Source organism: Durio zibethinus, chromosome 6 (assembly GCF_047325235.1).
Source record: "Durio zibethinus cultivar Kanyao isolate XHJ-2024 chromosome 6, ASM4732523v1, whole genome shotgun sequence".
Taxonomy (NCBI): Eukaryota; Viridiplantae; Streptophyta; class Magnoliopsida; order Malvales; family Malvaceae; genus Durio; species Durio zibethinus.
The window spans coordinates 33,909,967-33,912,345 of NC_143167.1; the positions used below are offsets into that span (position 1 = coordinate 33,909,967).

General features: G+C 31.3%; 1 protein-coding gene across 1 annotated transcript; it reads left to right on the forward strand.

Moving 5' to 3' along the window:
• The first annotated feature begins 1,256 nt into the window (after positions 1–1,256).
• Positions 1,257–2,379, forward strand: LOC111286340 (uncharacterized). Its single transcript, XM_022876251.2, has one exon. It carries the CDS (start codon positions 1,565–1,567, stop codon positions 2,150–2,152), a length of 588 nt encoding a protein of 195 aa, XP_022731986.1. The 5' UTR covers positions 1,257–1,564; the 3' UTR covers positions 2,153–2,379.

Genomic DNA, 2,379 nt, shown 5'->3' on the forward strand with positions numbered 1-2,379 from the left:
GAACAATTTTATCATTACCTAAAAAAACAAAAGTGGAGTTTTTAAGATTATTGTTAAATATATAATTATTTTTTAAAAATTAAAATTATGATTTAATATAGTTTTTTTATTTTTTACATAATCAATCTAAAAATTATGAAATTTATATATTAAGCAAATTTTATCAAAAAAATAATATAACTCACTAATCTTAAAAAGTTAAAATATTAAAAATTATTTATTTACAAATAAATATATATAACGAATATCAAATTGGAATAATCATTTTTATTTTAGTTTTTAAAATGTTATACTCATGCCTATCCATGTAGAACGGATTAAGATGCAATTCATAACCCTAAATAAAAGGCAACATAGAGGTTGAACGATGTTTGGGAACATTGGGGATTGAACTAACCAAATGGTAGTTTATAAGTCCGAGTCTGGAGTAAAATTTTTTAACGACATATTTAGGTTAAATTATTATTTTATTTTTAAATAAATAAATAATGTTATTTACTTTTAAATTTAAATGTATTTTAAAATATTTGATCATAATACATTAATAATAATTTTATGTTAAATAAATTTATGTTGATAAAATTAAGTTTTAGGAAAACTTTTGAAAACGTCAATCATATTTAAACTAATTTAGCCCATGAATACTTTTATACCTAGGCATAGAAGGAAATTAAGAATGAATATAAGAGGCAAAAGATTCGAAATTTAATTCATTTAATATATATAATTATTTTAAAAAAAATAATATTCAAAAAAATTAATTATTGATCTCAATACCTATGATAATTTTTTTATCTTTATTTCTGTATTAAAAAAAAAAAAAAACTATGACCAAAGAAACCAATAAGTATTTTTTTTACAAAGAAAGTTATATGTTGATAATAAAAAAAAATTAAGTGTTAAAAATTAAATTTAAAATTTAAAAATATTATTTTTTAAAGATAATTATAAAAATCAATAAATCAATAACATTTAATTTTCCTTTTTAAGTTATCAAATTCAAAGTCAACACACTATATCTATCAAATTCCTCCTAATTAAGTAATAAATCTCCGTTATTGGTATGTGTATTTGAAACTAACATAGCAATTTCCAACCTTTACTTAATTTAGCCTAATTCCAAAGGAAAACAAGAACTAGTAATTTCTACAAATAAAAGGGTAAAAAGGGAAAGAAAGAAAATAAATAAGCAGGTAAAGGATATCGTTGTAATTTTACTAGTCAAAAAAGCCATCGCTGTTCTATGAATTCCAAAGCCGGGGTGGTAAAGTAATAAATACTGACACGTACTATAGGATATACTTCCCAAGATCCACCTAATGGCAACGCGAAATTTCCCGCCATTTTGAAAACGCTCTCATGCCACGTCACTATGTCTCCACGTGGCACTTGCTTTTGCCACATCAACTGAAACATTTAAAACCATCGAATCGGACGGCTGGCATTAAATGTATTAGTCATCGCATCAAAATCAAATTTGCAGAACCTTCCTCTCCACGTCGTTGCTTAAATATGTAAAGTGTTTTTAGCTTTTATCTCTCCTTATCCCTTTGAAAAAAATATAATGGAGGAAGAGGAGGTAAGGAAGAGAGCGACTGATGAAGTTGGTGGCTTTGATGGCGCCGAGTCTCCGGTGTTGAAACGACAGAGAGAGGAGGGAACAGCTGAGTTGAACGATGACGTCATGGCGTGGTTATCGATGGAAGGTAGTGAGACTGACTCAATGAGTGAGTTGTTGAAGCTTTTGGACGATTCAGCAGAAGCTACCACGTCAGCGTCTTCGTCGACGTCTTCTCCGTCGTCGTATGGGATGAGGGTAAGGTTCAGCGACAACCCGTACTCATCAACTTTAATTTTTCAGTCGTCGTCTTCGTACATCACTATCAACGGCAACGAAGAGAGTTGCGGCTCGTCGTTTTCGGATTCGGAGTCCAGCGTGATGGCAAGTGTGGACATGAGAGGGATTTTAAGCGCGAATGTGAAGGTCGGGAGTGATTTGCAGGGAATCAGAGAGTGGTTGGAAGCGGAGGAAGGAGGCACGTGGGGTAAAAGCGAGGAAGAGGCGCGTGGGTGGACGGTGGATTGGGAATGGGAACGGGAATGGGACGAAGAGCAGCTGGCGAGTTTCTTGGGCGGGGAGTGCCTTTTCTGAAAATCTGAACTGGAATTTTCTGAGTAAACGTGAACAGTTATGACCGCCTTGTTTAAATTTAATTTAAAATATAATTTCTTTTGGCCTGGTTTTGGAAAATGAGATGGGGTTTTAACTTTTGTTAATACTAGAAATTTAGAGAATAGGAATTTCCTTTGTCTGAGCAAAAAGAAAAAAAAAAATCAACAAATAATCAGAATAGAAAGCAGCTGAAGTAATTGTCACAA